At 44.8% G+C, this 15750-nt stretch overlaps 1 protein-coding gene across 4 annotated transcripts; it reads left to right on the top strand.

Moving 5' to 3' along the window:
- The first annotated feature begins 1557 nt into the window (after window positions 1-1557).
- On the top strand, window positions 1558-9925 carry anapc15 (anaphase promoting complex subunit 15). Of its 4 annotated transcripts, none has more exons than XM_048597791.1 (5): window positions 1558-1679; window positions 4425-4545; window positions 5582-5641; window positions 7978-8115; window positions 9011-9925. In XM_048597791.1, exons 2-5 carry the CDS (start codon window positions 4426-4428, stop codon window positions 9056-9058), a joined length of 366 nt encoding a protein of 121 aa, XP_048453748.1. In that variant the 5' UTR covers window positions 1558-1679; window position 4425; the 3' UTR covers window positions 9059-9925. The 4 variants fall into 4 exon arrangements, with proteins under 4 accessions (XP_048453748.1, XP_048453746.1, XP_048453747.1 ...); XM_048597789.1 differs by having other exon boundaries at window positions 7975-8115; XM_048597790.1 differs by lacking the exon at window positions 1558-1679 and adding an exon at window positions 1686-1969.
- The last annotated feature ends 5825 nt before the right edge of the window (window positions 9926-15750 follow it).

The raw sequence follows: 15750 nt of genomic DNA, 5'->3' as shown, positions 1-15750 counted from the left end.
ACTCCCTCAGCACTGACCCTCCGACAGTGCGGCACTCCCTCAGCACTAACGCTCCGACAGTGCACACTCCCTCAGTACTGACCCTCCGACAGTGCAGCGCTCCCTCAACATTGCTTTCAGCCTGATTATCAGCCTGGATTTTATGCTTGAGTCAGTGGATGGTGATGTCAGTTTGGGAGTGTTCCAGACTGATCCAATTGACAGCTGCATCATAGGATGATGAATGAGCAGATTGTTCACTATAACCTCAGACCTGATTGCTCCTCGAAATTCTAACCTGAGATGACAGTGTCCCACTGGATGGAGGGTAGGGAGGACATGAGGGACTAGCTGCTGATTTCTGCTTTATCAAGAAGCATTCATGGTCTAGACAGTCCCTGCTGAAGCACTGTAACAAATCAACAGAAGTTATCAAAATTAAAAATGACGTATCACAGCCCCGTGGTGCCCACTGGTCCCTAAAGACCTTTATTGTGTCAGGGGACTCTCCAAGTTCCATCTTTCGGGACACTGCAAGTTCCTTCTCTCGGAGCACTCAGATGCGGATGTAAACACAGAAGAGGGGCAGACAGTCAAGTGCTCACAGCCTGGTCTTGTCCATCTCCTCCTTAACTGGAGGTCCTCCAATCTACACCACCACCCCGCCCAACAAACTATCTGTACGGCCTGCCCATATGACAGGAATGTGGGATTGAGTGCATACAAAAATTTAAATCAGCTCCTTAACAAAACTAAATAGGCACTGGAAATGAAAACATTCAACGTAAATGTGAGAAATTGTTTTTTCAAGGCAACAAAAATTTCTGTCTTCTCAGTTGCTTGCAAGTTTCTTTTTGCTTGGCTTGGTTTGTTTCCTAAGTAAGTTTTACGGCACTCTGGTGAGTAAAGGACATGACCAGAGACGATCATAAAATAAAATGAAATGTCATGATTTGAAATTCCATGAGTAAGAAGCTTATTGGTTAATGAACTTGTTTTTTTTGGGCAAGAGCAGATCATGGGGAATAAAGAGGGAAGGGGTGCTACGGGGGGGAAGGTTTAAGGACGAAGGGTGATTTAGGAGTGGGGGGGTAAGGAGTCGAGGGAGTGAGGAGGAGTAAGGAGTCGAATGAGTCGAGTGAAGAGTGGAGGGAGTGAGCAGGATTGAAGAGGGGAATGGGGGTGGAGCGAGTGAAGTAGAGTGAAAGAGGGAGTGAGGAGGAGTGGAAGGAATGAGGAAGAGTGAAGAGAGGGAATGAGGAGGAGTGGAGGAGGGGAGGGAGTGAGGAGTGAAAAGGAGTGAGATGGAGTGAAGAGAAGGAGTGAGGAGGAGTGGAGGGAGTGAGGAGGAGTGAAGAGGGAGTGAGGAGGAGTGGAGGGAGAATGAAGAAAGAACGAGGAGAGAGTGGAAAAGGTGATGTGGTCTAGGATAGAGGGGATGTTAGTGGGGAGTTGTTGAGGATTGGGTTGAGGGGGTGAGGTATACCATTTGAGGGAGAGCAGGGTAATGGAGGTGGGGAATATATTTATCCCTGCTACAAACTCTTGGTTCCGCACAGAGTTTAAACCCACCCGGACCCGGGAAGCGCTGCACACGGCCACCGGAACCGGAAGTGGGCTATTTCCCTGCCGCTCGGTGTCCCCGCATCTGCCTCGGGGGAGGGTGTTCAGCGGCGGAACCACTTCCGGCGGTCACAAAGGTAGGCGGCAGTTAAAGCGGGCGGCGGACACCGGGGCCTGGGCCGGGGGTTACCGGCCGGAGAGGAGCGGGACGGGGAGATCGGCGGCACCTGGTTGGCCCAGCCAGACCCCGCCCCCTCCAGGCCCAGATCCACCCTTAAACCCAGACCCCGCCTCCTCCCACTGCAGCCCCGCCTCCTCCACTGCCTCCTCCTGCTAGCCCAAGCCCGATGGGCTGAAGGGTCTCCTCCTGTGCTGTACGTCCTCGAGATTTAGGTAGGGTTGCTGTTCCTCACCATTATTGCTGCAGGTAAGTGCCCAAGAAGCCATTCAGCCCCTCTAAATTCTTCGGGACCACAGCATGGTGTTGGATCTGTGACTGATATCCCTGCCTGTGCCTCATATCCCTGAATTTATTTGCTTGAGTAAAAAGCATCAGAGTCAGCTTTTGATCTGTAACAATTCCATTTGGTGGACGGAATTGCATTTGGCTTTAATCTGTTATTTGAAGAAGTGAGTTTTCCCTTAAGTTCACGAGATATAGGGGCAGAACTAGGCCATTCGGTCCTTCTAAGTCTGTTCCGCTATTTGATCATGGCTGATATATTCCTCACCTCTATTTTCCTGCCTTCTCCCCATAATCCTTCAATCCATTACCAACTAAAAATCTGTTTAACTCCTCCTTATATTTACTCACTGTCCCAGCATCCAACTTACTTTGGGGTAGTGAATTCCACAGATTCACAACCCTTTGGGAGAAGTAGTTCCCCACAATTTTGTTTTAGGTTTGCTACCTCTCATCTTAGAATGCTCCTCAAGAGGAAGAATCCACTTCACGTCTATTTTGTCCACACCTTTTATCATCGTGAATACCTCAATTTGATCTCCCCTCATACTTCTGCAGTGTATAGGCCTAAACTCTTCATGAACTCTCCCTTCATACAATAAATCCCTCATCTCTGGGATCAATCTAGTGAACCTCCTCTGAACTGCCTCCAATGCTATTACATCTTTCCTCAAATAAGGGACCAAAACTGTGCACAATACTCCAGGTGTGGTCTCACCAATGCCTTGCATAGTTGTAACGATACTTCCTTACCTTTGTATTCCATTCCATTAGCTATAAAAGCCAACATTCCATTTGCTCTCTTTATTGTCTGCTGTGCCTGCATGCTAGTTTTCTGTGACTCATGAAATGTCTCATTTTTACAACATATCCGCGAAGACTCGGCGACTGCTTCACAGAACATCTATGCAAAAAAGACCCTGAACTACCTGTTGCCTGCCACTTCAATGCACCATCCTGCTCCCTGGCCAACATCTCTGTCTCTGGCTTGCTGCCGTGTTCCAGTGAAATCCAACGGAAGCTGGAGGAACAGCACCTCATTTTCCGCTTGGGGACCCTACAGCCCTCTGGACTCAATATTGAGTTCAATAATTTTACGGCCTAAACTCTCCCATGTCCCAGCCCCCTACCCCACACACCAGGCCTTGTTACCACATAGCCTGCCATTACACACCCGCTGTTGTTAGTCACTAACAGTCCCCATTAACAACTATTCACCCTCTTGTCTAGGGCTTTTTTCATTTGAGCGAAGAAGGATGAGAGGTGACTTGACAGAAATGATGATGAGAGACAAGATGATGAGAGGCATAGATAGAATGGATAGTCAGAGACTTTTTCCCAGGGCGGAAATGACTGTTACAAGGGGACATAATTTCAAGGTGATTGGAGGAAGGTATAGGGGAGATGTCAGAGGTAGGTTCTTCACACAGAGAGTGGTGGGCGTGTGGAATGCGCTGCCGGCAGTGGTAGTGGAGTCAGATATGTTAGAGACTTTTAAGCGACTCTTGGATAGGCATATGGAGGATAGTGAAATGTAGGGTATGAAGGGTAGATTGATCTTAATAAGATAATAGGTCAGCACAACATCGTGGGCCGAAGGGCCTGTACTGTGCTGTACTGTTCTATGTTCTATCTATAGTCTTTTTGTTTATTCATTCATGGGATGTTTCTGTGGTTGAAAGGGTGCATTTATTGGCTATCCCTAATTGCCTTAACTGAGAAGCTTGCTTGGGTCAATTTAGAGGGCAAATAAGAGCTCTGAGGAAGGGTCACCAGACCCGAAATGTTAACTCTGTTTTTTCCTTCACAGATGCTGCCAGACCTGCTGAGCTTTTCCAGCAACTTTGTCTTTGTTCCTGATTTACAGCACCCGCAGTTCTTTCGGTTTTTATTGGGCAAATGAGAGTTGACCACATTGCTGTGGGTCTGGAGTCCCAGCTAAAGACGGCAGATTTCCAATTCTAAAGGACATTAGTGAACCAGATGGGTTTTTACAACAACAGTCATCATTAAATCAGCTTTTTAATTCCAGATTCATTATTTGAATTCAGTTTTTTCCATCTGTCACAGTGGGATTCAAACCTAAGTTGCTAGAACATTAGCCTGGGATTCTGACAATTATTTGTCAGTGGCATTACTACTGCACCACTATTACCTTCCCTAATTAAGTGAGGGGAATGTTTCTGCCTATCTACCCTACCTGGCCACATTGCCCTTATAGCATTTCAAATGCTGACATTATAAGAGACTGCATCCAGCCTGGTCATGGAGCAAATTAATTGCTTTTAAGCTTTTGGGGGAGAAACTGCAAAGCTCACAGATTTCCACTTCCTGTCCAAGTGTGTAAAAATCCACAAAGGATGGGAAGCATCTCCACTTTCTCTGTTTCTAACTGCCCTTTTATTTTCTCTGTCTTGAGGATGTCAACACTTTTTCCTTCACTCTTTCCCCGAGTGACAGAGTCGTTATGGTTTAACCTCGATCGACCATGTGTGGATGAAAATGAACTCCAACAACAAGAGAACCAGCATCAGGCTTGGGTCAGTGTCCGTGTGTGTGCATGTGTGTTTTTAACCTCAGTCTGTCAGTTTATTTTTTAAATTCATGTTATGTGGGCATCGCTGGTTAACTAGCATTTGTTGCCCATTCCTAATTGTCGAGGGGCAGTTAAGAGTCAGCCACATTGCTATGGGTCTGGAGTCCCATGTGGGCCAGATTGGGTAAGGACAGCAGATTTCCTTCTCCAAAGGATGTCAGTGAAGCTGATGGGATTTTCCCAACAATCGACACTGGTTAATGGTCATCACTACATGCTTAATTCCAGACGTTTATTGAATTCAAATGGTGCAGATGGTGGGACTCAAACCTGAGCCCACAGAATGTTACCTGGATCACTGGATTAATAGTCTCACGATAATACCACTATGCCATTGCCTTCTTTCAATATTTATATGGCTAGTCCAGAATGTTAAAAGTGAGGCACTCTTTGATAGTAACACAATTGAATGTTAAGAGGCAATGGTTAGATTCTCTCTTGAGCACTTGTGTGGCACAAATATGTTACTTGCTACTTATCAGGTGAAACCTTGATATTATCCAGGCTGTGTGTGTAGGTGTGTCCTTCTGCAGGTAAATGATGTGACCTGAATAGAATGGAAATGATCCCAGCTGTGAAGAGGCTAATTTCTAGCATTTGGAATGAAAGTTAAGCAGAGAATGTCCTCAGTATGAAGCAGTACTCAAAACACTTTCCAGTACAGGAACAATGGGCCAAAAGGCCTCCTCCAACATTACAATTCTGTGATTTTTAAACAGCTCTTCACATAATTGAGGTTAGTAGGAGGAAACAATTAAAGTTTAAATTTGTAACAAATTAAAACTCTTACGGGGAAAGATATTTCTGGTTGTGCTATATCTTCCTAGCAGTGTGAGGGATTAGGGTCAGATGTTGAGGAAACTCAGGTCTGATGAGTAATAGGGCTGAGGGAGCTGCAATTTCAGAATGGTGGTTTCAGTCATCCGATTTTACAAGTTTTATTTCTCTCTCTCTCTTCCCCTGTCACATCCCATGCACAGTTGCAGAGTATTGCTGAGAAGAACAATACTTTGGTCCCAATTGGAAAGCCTGCTTCTGAGGTGAGTGTCTGACTGGGCCCTGGGTTTCTGTATAAGGCTTGTTGTTAGATTTGCTGAGATCTCTTTGCATGATGAAGTTTGGGGAATGCTGGACAAGAACAGAGCAGATACTCAGCATAAGGGGTTGTCCATCTTGGAATGATTTGAGGAACATCATTGCAGCGAGATATGTGAATCTTCAGAATTCTCCACCCTAAGGAACCTGTGATATTCATCTGAATCCGTTAGGAATTTAGAAGAATGAGAAGGCAGTCTCACAGAAACTTATAAAAGGCTGACAGGAATAGACAGGGTATATGCAGGAAGGATGTTTCCAATGACTGGGGAGTCCAGGACCAGGGGTCACAGTCTAAGGATATGGGGTAGACGATTTAGGACTGCGATGAAGAAAAATGTCTTCACCCAGAGAGTGGAATTCTCTGCCACAGAAAGCAGTCAAGGGCAAAACATTGTATGATTTAAAGGAGTTGGATATAGCGCTTGGGATGAAAGGGATTGAGAGATTTGGGGGAAAGCAGGAACAAATTATCGACGTGGATGATCAAAATGAATGGCAAAGCACGCTTAAAGGGCCAAATGGCCTGGTCCTGCATCTTTTTTCCTATGTTTTTATCAATAATTTTTTGATCTCAGAGGAAATTAAGGGCTACAGAGACTGGGCAGGAAAAGCAGAGTTGATGTCAGGACTTGGGCATGATCATATTTAATGTAAAACCAGGTTTTAGGAGTCTAGGGACAATTCCTGTTCCCATTCCTTATAGGGGGTTGATTAGTTCAGTTGGCTAGACAGCTGGTTTGCGATGCAGGGTGATGCCAACAGCGTGGGTTTAGTTCCTGCACTGGCTGAGATTCCATGAAGGAGTCTCCTTCTGCAGCTGTCCTCTCACCTGAGATGTGATGACATTCAGGTTTAACCACCATCAGTTGTCTCTCTCTAATGAGGGAGCAGCCCTATGATCTGTGACTTCACCACACAAGAGGGAGTTCAGCAGAGTTTTTTGGAAACAATTGTATTTGAAGATTAAGTGGTGATCTTACTGAGGTATTTAAAGGACTGCATTGAGTTTTTTTTCATCATTCATTCATGTGATTTGGGCATCACTGACTGGGCCAGCATTTGTTGCCCATCTGTAGTTGCCCCTTGAGAAGGTGGTAGTGAGCTGCCTTCTTGAATCTGCAGTCTATGTGCTGTAGGTAGATGCATAATGCTGTTAGGGTGGGAGTGGTTTCTAGGATCCTGAAGGAATGGTGATATATTTCCAAGTCAGGACAGTGAGTGACCAGTGTCCTTCCGGCTAAAAGAACTGAAGATTTCAAAACTGCGATTGCTGGATTTTTCTTGGGTAAAGATCATGATATTTATAAAACCAAGCTGGGATGAATGGAGTTAAAATACAGATTAATTGTGATTTAAGTCAACAGTGGAACAGGCTCAAGGAGTTACATGGCCTCCTCCTAAGACCATTAGACCATAAACATAGGAGCAGAAGTAGGCCATTCAGCCTTTGAGTCTGCTCCTGCATTCATGAGATTGTGGCTGATCGGATAATCCTCATCTGCATTTTATACCCTTTTCCCCATAACCCTCGATTCCCTTCCTGATTAAAAATCTGGCTCTCTCAGCCTTGAGTATACTTAATGACCCAATCTCTCCAGTAAAGAATTCCACAGATTCATTACCCTCTGAGAGAAGAAATTCCTCTTCATCTCTGTCTTAAATGTGTGATCCCTTATTCTGAGATGATACCGCCTGGCCCTAGACTCCCCCACAAGGGGAAACAACCTCTACACATCTATCCTGTCAAACCTAAGATGTTTCAATAAGATCACCTCTCATTCTATTACATTACAATGAGTACAGGCCCAACCTACTCAACCTCTCCTCATTACACAGCCCCTCCAGACCTGGTATGAGCCAGTGAACCTTCTCTGGAGTAGATGCCAGTATATCTTTCCTGAGATAAGGGGCCTAAACCTGTTCACAGTATTCCAGCTGTGGTCTGACTGGTGTCTTGTACAGTTTTAGCAAAAAATTTTCTACTTTTACATTCCATTCCCTTTGATATAAAGGTCAGCATTCTATTTGCCTTCCCTATTATCCGCTGAACTTGGATACACAGATGAGAATTCTCAAATCCCCCAGTGTTGCAGCTTTCTGCAGTTTTCTTCCATTTATATAAGATTCATGCCCAACGTGAAGTGTAATTAGGCTATATAGAATATATTCCATATATATCTGAGACTTTACTGCTTAAATGTTTAATGTGTGGTGTGCAATGAGGAAGTGTAGTCAGTCTGTTTTCTGTTTGATGCCATGTTGGGATCATTCACAGCAGAACTATGATGATGAGGAAGAGGAGGATGATGAGGATGACGAGGACAGTGAAGAGGACTCTGAGGAAGATGAAGACATGCAGGACATGGATGAGATGAATGATTACAATGAGTCTCCAGATGATGGAGAGATAAATGAGGTGAGCAGGGCAATGGCCAGTGGGGTGGGTGCTGGAGCACAGCAGGGTGGGATCACTTGTACCCTGTTGGAGAAATTGTTTATCGAGAGGGCTGCTATGTTGTGTTTGTCACAAGTGAGTCAGCTTTTGAAGTGGGGAGAGGGCAATGAGAAATGCACAAGCTTAAAGAAACACAGCACTGCGGTTTGGGGTCCATTGTTTATGAGGCCTAGATAACCTCAACATTCAGCCCTGGTTCCAGTTCCCAGCAAAACTGTTAAAAAGGCACTCTCTGCTTGTGCTAATAAGGGACCAAGCGACTGATTGCTTGTTTTAAGCAATGACTGCCCTTGTTCTTAGCTATTCCAGTCAGGATATCTGCTATCACGGTCTATCACATTGGTCTGTTTTTCACCGTCACTATCCACCTATTTCTGACATCCACTGTTGCTACCTCTAAGTGCTCTGCGAGTCACCCAACTACACCTTTTTCTTCCACCCCCAACTCTAATGAGGTTGTTTCTCTTTGTTCAGGGAATATGGGCATCACTGGCTGGCCAGCATTTCTTACCCATCCCTAGTTGCCCCTGGAGAAGATGATGATGAGCTGCCTTCTTGAACTGCTGCAATCTGTGTGCTTTAGGGGCAGACCCACAAAATCCTTAGGGAGGGAATTCCAGGATTTTGACCCAGTGACACCCATATTTCCAAGTCAGGATGGTGAGTGGCTTGGAGAGGAACTTGCAGGGGGTGGTGTTCCCATGTATCTGCTGCCCTTGTCCCTCTAGATGGAAATAGTGGTGGGTTTGGACGAAGCTGTCTAAGGAGCCTTGGTGAGTTCACTACAGGGAAAGCTTCTCTATTCATTGTTATGTTGAAATGTGACAGTAACTCACTAAAACTTTTGTTCCTGCAGATCGACATGGAGGGTGCAGAGCAGGACCAGGACCAGTGGATGATCTAAAAGGCCTTTGACTCTCTCTGTGCTCTTCAAATTCAGGGATTCAGTTTATTCATCAAATTTGACACTGGGAGCAAGAGATCTTGAAGAAAAGTCCGATCATAAGTGCATGCATGCCTTCTCCTCCAGCCAGCACCCACAACCCTAACCCTGACTTGTTCAGATCCCTCTGTCTGACACTGTTTGAGGCATGGACTTTTTTGAACGGCTGATGATTGCTCTATTCCAGACAAGAACAGGAGGCCATTTAGCCCCTCAGGTTTGATCCTTCCACACGTATCGGTTCCATGACCCTTGAAGATGTGTATCCTCCCCCCACCCTGGCAAAATCAACCTCCATCTTGAGATTTTCAGCTGATTCACTCCCTCCTTCTCTGGGGTGGAAAGTGCTGGATTTCCACAGACCATTCCCACACCAGGGAACTGGGGTTACAGTTTGTGAAATTGTTATCCAGTGGAATCCTGTCTTATGGTTTGTAGAATTGAGGAGGTTTTCGGAATACAGAGTTGAGATCCCAACCTCGGCCCAACAGTCAGGGGAGGGGCCAAGCTGAGACCAGGTACAATTTGTGTCAAATTCGTGTCAAACACTCCATGCTGCTCTTAATCACACCTTTTCCAACTTTATCTTTCCAGCACATCCTTCTATCCCTTCACTTCTCCTTCAGCTCTTTTTGTTTCTTTTCAATGCATCTCAGCTGTTCACCATTTAACCACTGCCTGCCATGGCAAGTTCCACATTCTAACCAGGAAATGGATTCTCCTCTAAACACAGGACTGAAAGCATTGCAGGTTTCTCTTTACTGCCTCTATTGAACAATTCCTTGGGGACATTTCTCGTGAACTTTAAAATAAAATGTTTTGTTGGTCCTCCCTGAGTATTTATTTTATAATTATCTTTAGCCTCAGTTTGCACTACTCTCAGGACAAGTTCTGGAACCGAGACTGGTTCTAATGTAATGAGGGGTACTCCAACTTCCAAGTGATCGATTGTGATAGGGGACTCTCTAATCAGAGGCACAGGCAGACATTTCTGCGACCGACAGTGAGAAATCAGAATGGTGTGTTGCCTCCCTGGTGCCAGGATCAATGATATCTTGGAGAGGGTACAGAATATTCTCAAAGGGGACAGGGACTAGCATGAGGTTATTGTACACCTTGGAATTAATGACATAGGTAGAGAAAAGGGCAAGATTCTAAAGACAGAATATAGGCAGGAATTTAAAAAGGAGGTCCTTGAGAGTAATTACTCCCAGTGCCACGAGCTACGGAGAGTAAGAATAGGAGAATCGAGCAGATGAATACGTGGCTGAGGAGCTGGTACAGGGGAGAAGGATTCACATTTTTGGATTATTAGAATCTCTTCTGGGGTAGAAGCAACCTGTATAAGGACAGTTTGCACCTGAATTGGAATGGGACTCATACTGGCAGGGAGATTTGCTAGAGCTGCTTGGGAGGATTTAAACTAGTAAAGTTGGCGGTGGGTGGGGGATGCAGGGGGATAGTGAGGAAAGAGATCAGTCTGAGACTGGTGCAGTTGGGAAAAGGAGCAAGTCAAACATTGGATGTAAGAGTAGAAGGGTGGATTAGTAAGTTTGCGGATGATACGAAGGTGGATCAAGTTGTGGATAGTGCAGAGGGCTGTTCTAGGTTACAAAGGGACATTGATAGGATGCAGAGCTGGGCTGAGAAGTGGCAGATGGAGTTTAACCCTGAAAAGTGTGAGGTGATTCATTTTGGAAGGACAAACTTGAAAGCAGAATACAGGGTTAACGGAAAGATTCTTGGCAGTGTGGAGGAGCAGAGGGATCTTGGGGTTCATGTCCACAGTTCCCTGAAAGCTGCCACCCAGGTGGATAGAGTTGTTAAGAAGGCATATGGTGTGTTAGCTTTCATTAATAGAGGGATTGAGTTCAAGGGCTGTGAAGTTATGCTCCAGCTATACAAAAGCCTGGTTTGGCCACATCTGGAGTATTGTGTCCAGTTCTGGTCGCCTCATTACAGGAAAGATGTGGAAGCGTTGGAAAAGGTTCAGAGGAGATTTACCAGGATGTTGCCTGGAATGGAGGGAAGGTCTTACGAGAAAAGGTGGAGAGATCTAGGGCTTTTCTCTTTAGAATGACGAAGGATGAGAGGTGACTTGATAGAGGTGTACAAAATGATCAGAGGTATAGATAGACAGCCAGAGACTTTTTCCTGGTGGAGGTAGCTATTATGAGGGGGCATAGTTTTAAAGTGAGTGGAGGTAGATATAGGGGAGAAGTCAGAGGTAGGTTCTTTACTCAGAGAGTGGTCGGGGCGTGGAATGCATTGCCGGAGAGGGTAGTGGAGTGGGCCCCATTTAAGTGGCTATTAGATAGGCATATGGATGATAGTATAAGGTAGGGGTGGAGGTTAGATAGACCTTAGGATTAGGGTTAAAGTTCGGCACAACATCATGGGCCGAAGGGCCTGTACTGTTCTATGTTCTATACAGAGCAGGCAGGAACAAAGCAGAGAATGAGGTAGGACTGATAAATATAACTCAATTTATTTCAATGCAAGAGGCCTAAAAGGTAAGGCAGATGGACTCAGGACATGGTTGGTAGCACGGGACTGGGATATCATAGCAATTACAGAGATGTGGCTCAGGTATGGACAGGACTGGCAGCTTAATGTTTCAGCGTATAGATGCTATAGGAAGGATACTGGGGGACAAAAGGAGATGGAGTGTCGTTTTTGATCAGGGATAACATTACGGCTGTACTTGAGGATGTATCCTGGGAATACATCCAGGGAAGTTATCTGGGTGGAACTGAGAAATAAGAAAGGGATGACCACCTTATTGGGATTTTACTACAGAACCCCCAATAATCAGGAGAAAATTGAAAAACAAGTGTGTAAGGAGATCTCTGTTATCAGGAAGAATAATAGGGTGGTTTTGGTAAGGGATTTTAATTTTCCAAACATAGCCCGGGGACTGCCATAGTGTTAAAGGCTTGGATGGAGAGGTTCTGATTCAGTATGTGAATGCATCTACTAGAGAAGCTGTGAAACTTGACCTACTCTTGGGAAATAAGACAGAGCCAGTGACTGCGATGTCAGTGAGGAAGCACTGTGGGGCCAGTGACCATAATTCTATTAGTTTTAAAATAATGGTGGAAAAGAATAAACCGGATCTAAAAGTTACAGTTCTAAATTGGAGGAAGGCCAATTTTGATAGTATTACGCAAAAACTTTCAAATGTTGATTGAGGCCAGATGTTTGCAGGGAAAATGGGAAGCATTCAAAAATGAGATGATGAGTCCAGAGACAGTATGTTCCTGTTAGAGTGAAGGACACAGCTGGTAGGTGTAGGAAATGCTGGATGGCTAGAGAAATTGAGGTTTTGGTCAAGAATAAAAAAGCACATGTCAGGTTTCGACAGCAGAGATTGAGTGAATCCCTACAAAAGTATAAAGGCAGTAGGAGTATACTAAAGAGGGAAAATCAGGAGGGCAAAAAGGGGATATGAGATAGTTTTGGCAACTAGAGTTAAGGAGAATTCAAAGGGATTCTACAAATACATTAAGGACAAAAGGTAACTAGGGAGGGAACAGGGCCCCTTAAAGATTAGCAAGGCTGTCTATGTCTGGAAGCACAGAAGATGTAGGAGATACGAAACGAGTATTTGGAGAAGGATGTGGAAGATAGTGATGGGGAAATAAATAGGGACATCTTGGAAAATATACATATTACAGAGGAGGAAACGCTGGATGTCTTAAAATGCATAAAGGTGGATAAATCGCCAGGATCTGATCAGGTGTACCCCACAACTCTGTGGGAAGCCAGGCAAGTGATTACTAGGTCCCTTGCTGAGATATTTGTATCATCAATAGCCACAGATGTGGTTCCAGAAGACTGGAGGTTGGCCAATGTGGTGCCACAGAAAGGTGGTAAGGAAAAGCCAGGGAACTATAGACTGGTGAGCCTGACATCAGTGATGGGCAAGTTGTTGGAGGGAATCCTGAGGGACAGGATTTACATGTACTTGGAAAGGCAAGGACTGATTAGGGATAGTCAACATGGCTTTGTGCGTGGGAAATCATGTCTCACTAACACTTAATTGAGTTTTTTGAAGAAGTAATGAAGAGAATTGATAAGGACAGAATAGTGGACATGATCCAAATGGACTTCAGTAAGGCATTTGACAAGATACCTCACTGTAGACCGGTTAACAAAGTTAGATCACATGGAATACAGGGAGAACTAGCTATTTTGACACAGAACTAGTTGAAAGGTAGAAAACAGAGGGTGGTTGTGGAGGGTTACTTTTCAGACTGGAGGCCTGTGATCAACGGTGTGTGACAGGGATCAGTGCTGGGTCCACTGCTTGTCATCATTTATACAAATGAATATTGGGGGCATGGTTAGTAAGTTTGCAGGTGACATCAAAATCGGAGATGCAGTGGACTGCAAAGAAGGTTATCTCCAAGTACAATGGGACCTTGATCAGATGGGCCAATAGGCCGAGAAGTGGCAGATGGAGTTTAATTTAGATAAATATGAAGTGCTGCATTTTGGAAAGGCAAATCAGGGCAGGACATATGCACTTAATGGTAAGATCCTGGGGTGTGTGGCTGAACAAAGAGATCTTGGAATACAGGTTCATAGTTCCTTGAAAGTGGAGTTGCAGCTAGATAAGATAGTGAAGAAGGTGTTTGGTACGCTTGCCTTTATTGGTCAGTGCATTGAGTATAGGAGTTGGGAGGCTCATGTTGCGGCTGTACAGGACATTGGTTAGAGATAACAAGGTGTAGAGCTGGATGAACACAGCAGGCCAAGCAGCATCAGAGGAGCAGGAAAGTTGACGTTTCGGGCCTAGACCCTTCTTCAGTTATTGAACATGTTATTGAACTTGATAACACCTTGTTATCTCAGATTCTCCAGCATCTGCAGTTCCTACTATCTCAGGACATTGGTTAGACTGCTTTTGGAATACTGCACATATTTCTGGTCTCCCTGCTATAGGAAGGATGTTGTGAAACTTGAAAGGGTTCAGAAAAGATTTACAAGGATGTTGCCAGGGATTTGGAGGGTTTGAACTATTCAGAGAGGCTGAATAGGCTGGGGCTATTTTCCCTGGAGTGTCAGAGGCTGAGGGGTGATCTTATAGAGGTTTATAAAATTATGAAGGGCATGGATAGGATGAATAGACAAGGACTTTTCCCCAGGGTGGGGGAGTCCAAAACTAGAGGGGCATAGGTAAGATTTAAAAGGGACCTAAGGGGCAACTTTTTCACGCAGAGGGTGGTGTGTGTATGGAATAAGTTGCTAGAGGAAGTGGTGGAGGCTGGTACAATTACAACATTTGAAAGACATCCGGATGGGTACATGAATAGGAAGGGTTTAGAGGGATATGGGCTAAATGCTGGAAAATGGGACTAGATTTATTTCAGATACCTGGTTGGCATGGACGAGTTGGACCAAAGGATCTGCTTCCATGCTGTACAGCTGTATGGCTCTATGAGGTACAGCACAGGTTTAGATACAGTGGAAAGATCTGGGACTCATTGAAAATAGGAGGAGGTCATTTGGCTCTTTGAACCTGCTCCATTGTTCAATCATTGATCATCCAACTCAGTCCCCTGTTCCCAATTTCTCCCCGTACCCTTTGATTCCTGTCGCCCCAAGAATTATATCTAATTCCTGTTTGAAAACATTCAGTGTTTTGGCCTCAATCGCTTTCTGTGACAGAGGATTCCATAGGCTCACCAATCTCTGGGTGAATAAATTTCTCATCTCAGTCCTAAATGGCCTACCATTATCCTTAGATGTGATACCCTGGTTCTGGACTCCCCTGTCATCAGGAACATCCTTCCTCCATTTACCCTATTTAGCCCAGTCAGAATTTTGTACGTTTCTAGGAGATCCTTCCTCATTCTTCTATTGAATTGACTCAAAGCCACTCAGAATGATAGAAATAACAAGGTGTAGAGCTGGATGAACACAACAGGCCAAAGGGTCCAGACCCGAAACATGCTCTGATGCTGCTTGGCCTGCTGTGTTCATCCAGCTCTACACCTTGTTATCTCAGATTCTCCAGCATCGGCAGTTCCTACTATCTCTACCCTCTCTCTCTCTCTCACTTAGAATGATAGAATTGTTATGCTTCAGAATGAGGCTATTTGGCCCATTGTGTCTGCACTGGCCATCCGAATGTGGATTAGTACCATTCTCCTGCCTTCTTCCAATAACCCACATCCTTCTAACCCCGGGGGAGGTGGTACCTCCTAAGCCACAACTGACAGGATGCAAAGATTATAAGATGGATATAGGACAGGACTGCAGTGGTTCAAGGAGGCAGCCCACTACCTCCTCAAGGGCAACTAGAGATGGGCAATAAATGCTGGGCCCAGCCAGCGATCCCCACATCCTTTAAGTGAATTATAACAAGCAATGTCAGTACGGCTAACACAGATACCATGCAACATCAACAATTTGCATTTATATGTCATCTTGAACATTAAAAAGAATCCCGAGGTACCCTACAGGAGAGATTATCGAACATAATCTGACACCGAGCCACATAAGGTGCTATTAGGACAGTTAGCCCATAGCTCAGACAGAGAAATGAAAAATGAAGTATTTTGCAGTCTGGGATTGCAGGAGAAAAACATGTTTTGTAAGCGAATCAGCCACAGCAGTAAAGATAAAGGATATGAAGTAGAGAAACA

The sequence above is a fragment of the Rhincodon typus genome, chromosome 6, assembly GCF_021869965.1.
Source record: "Rhincodon typus isolate 14 chromosome 6, sRhiTyp1.1, whole genome shotgun sequence".
Lineage (NCBI taxonomy): Eukaryota > Metazoa > Chordata > Chondrichthyes > Orectolobiformes > Rhincodontidae > Rhincodon > Rhincodon typus.
Note: the sequence above shows the minus strand (reverse complement) of the source record. Positions and strands in the feature narration are given on the sequence as shown.